This window comes from Cebus imitator, unplaced genomic scaffold (assembly GCF_001604975.1).
Source record: "Cebus imitator isolate Cc_AM_T3 unplaced genomic scaffold, Cebus_imitator-1.0 Scaffold427, whole genome shotgun sequence".
Lineage (NCBI taxonomy): Eukaryota > Metazoa > Chordata > Mammalia > Primates > Cebidae > Cebus > Cebus imitator.
In genome coordinates this window covers 472,883-475,307 of record NW_016107742.1, presented here as the reverse complement: position 1 = coordinate 475,307, position 2,425 = coordinate 472,883, and the positions used below count along the sequence as shown (strand labels likewise).

Genomic DNA, 2,425 nt, shown 5'->3' with positions numbered 1-2,425 from the left:
AAAAAAAAAAAAAAAAAAACAGAGGAAGGTTAGTCAGGGTGACAGAGATCCTACCTGGACAGCTATTGCTAGGCTCCATGGAGAGGGGGCAGAGAGCTGAGACAGGGATCCTCCCCATTTACCCCACTGGATCCAATCTATCCCTCTTCCTTGGGATCAGGAAGAAGACTGGATGGGCCGGGCTTGATGACTCAAGCCGGTAATCCCAGCACTTTGGGAGGCTGAGGTGGGTGGATCACCTGAGGTCAGGAGTTTGAGACCAGCTTGGCCAACATGGTGAAACGTTGTCTCTACTAAAAATACAAAAATTAGCCAGGCATGGTGGCAGGCATCTGTAATCCTAGCTACTCGGGAGGCAAAGACAGGGAGATTGCTTGAACCCGGGAGGCAGAGGTTTCGGTGAGCCGAGATTATACTACTGCCCCCCAGCCCAGGTGACAGAGTGAGACTCCATCTCAAAAAAAAAACAAACAAAAAACTGGATGGAGGGCTTAGACCTTCCACCTCTCAGGCTTAAAAACCCCTTCCCCAGTACACACCTACAGGACTGGCCCTGACTCCCTCTTCTCCCTTGCATCTCCCGCTGCCTCCTCCCCTTGCCCCTGGCATTGGAGTGACCTCAGTTCTTGGCACCAGGGCCCTCAGCACCAGATGGTGCCCGCCGATGGCTTCCTTTGTCTCGCCTTCCAGATACCCCCTCCCTTCCATGCTCTCCTCCCTCCCCCACCTGCCCTGGGGGTTGGCAGAGGGAAGGGCGGGCACCTCCCGTCCCCTTGGCACCATCCCCAGACCACAGGACTCCAGAGGCAGCTGGCCCTGAGGGGCAGTAGGTATGGTGGGGAGGACAGAGGAAAGGGAGGAAGGGGATTAGAGACTAAGAGGAGGGGCCAAAGTTGAAGGGGAGGCATAGACAAGAAGAGGAAGGAACAGACGGGAGGCAGCAGGCTGACCAGGCGTTGATACAAAACAGCTTTATTTGAGGGTCTGAGTCTGTGAGGGGTGGACAGATAAAAGAGGTATTTGTGATAGGGCATGAAGACCTTAAGGTCCTGGGGGTGCTGTGAACAGGGAACAGTCTGACATCTGGAACCAAAGGGCAGGGAAAGGTCCTGGGGCTGAGGTGGGGACAAGGGAGTACCAGAAGCCAGTTGGGGCAGGGTGGTGCTGGCCAAGGTCAGAGGCTGATGCAACAGGCCCTCTTCTCCCCAGAGCCAGGCTCCTGCCCACCCTGAGCACTGCCCAGAGTGATGGCATTGGTCCGGGTGCTGTTCTGTCTCTGCTTGGACACCTTCTCAAAGATCTCTGGGAGGGGAGAGGGCAGTGATTAGGCCAGAAGATTTAGAGCCCACGCACCCTCCTCCCCAACCCCACGCACACACTGCATACCCCTTCTGAGTGTGGGAGTGGCCACATTTGCAGGAGGTTTTGCAGCAGGAAATGGAGTATGGACATTGGGGTCCCTTCTACTTACCTGGGTGGAGAAGGAACCAAGAGTCAGCCCATGGGAAGTGTGGCCTGTTCCCTCCCTGAGCTCCAGGCTGAGTGGGAGGCACTGGGGAGGGACTGAGGGGGACAAGCAGTGGTGCCAGGGCCCACAGAGGAGCTGAGGAATTAGCTGGGGTGAGGGCTGAGTGTCTGCATTCCTACTGCTGCCTGCAGAAGCCACAGGGATGGAATAGGGTGCAGAATAAAGAATAAAGGTAGTCTAACCTTTCAGGACAGTCTCAAAGGCGAGCTCAACATTGGTGGAGTCCAGGGCTGAGGTCTCCAGGAAGAGCAGTCCATTGTTTTCTGCCAGGCAGCAAAACACACCATTAATTGTGGGAATCCAAGGCAATAATAATAATAATAATAACAAATAATGTTTGCTATATACATGTGCTGTGTGCGAAACCCTAGGCATGTAGCAGTTCATTTAATCCTTAAAACAACTTAGGAGGTAGGTTCATTTAGAAAACTGAATCCAGAGACACAAAGAAAATGAATAAGGAACTTGCTCCATTTAGTAACTGGCTAAAAGCAGATGGGAGGCTGGGCCATGGGACTTCAGAACACCCTTAACCAGAAGACATCTTATTGTGCTGCCTCTAAACCAGAAGACTCCTGGGAAGCCTATCGTCTCCATAGGATCTTTGACATTGCAGGGTGGAGCTGCCTTAAAATCAGCTACGGATTCGGCACAGTGGCTCACACTTGTAATCCCAGCACTTTGGGAGGTCGAGGCAGGTGGATCACCTGAGGTCAGGAGTTTGAGACCGGTCTGGCCAACATGGTGAAATCCAATCTCTACTAAAAATACAAAAATTGAGGCCGGGCGCGGTGGCTCAAGCCTGTAATCCCAGCACTTTGGGAGGACGAGGCGGGTGGATCACGAGGTCAAGAGATCGAGACCATCCTGGTCAACATGGTGAAACCCCGTCTCTAC

At 53.4% G+C, this 2,425-nt stretch overlaps 1 protein-coding gene across 1 annotated transcript in view; it reads right to left on the bottom strand.

The window, feature by feature from the left end:
• Positions 1-955: 955 nt before the first annotated feature.
• RAB25 (RAB25, member RAS oncogene family) overlaps positions 956-2,425 on the bottom strand; it is a 10,409-nt gene continuing 8,939 nt past the window's right edge. Inside the window, exons 3-4 of the mRNA XM_017509932.2 lie at positions 1,711-1,868; positions 956-1,302 (exon numbers count right to left, since the gene is read on the bottom strand). Of these exons, the coding sequence (XP_017365421.2) occupies positions 1,175-1,302; positions 1,711-1,868 (286 nt within the window). The 3' untranslated portion in view covers positions 956-1,174. The remainder of the gene's footprint in view (positions 1,303-1,710; positions 1,869-2,425) is intronic.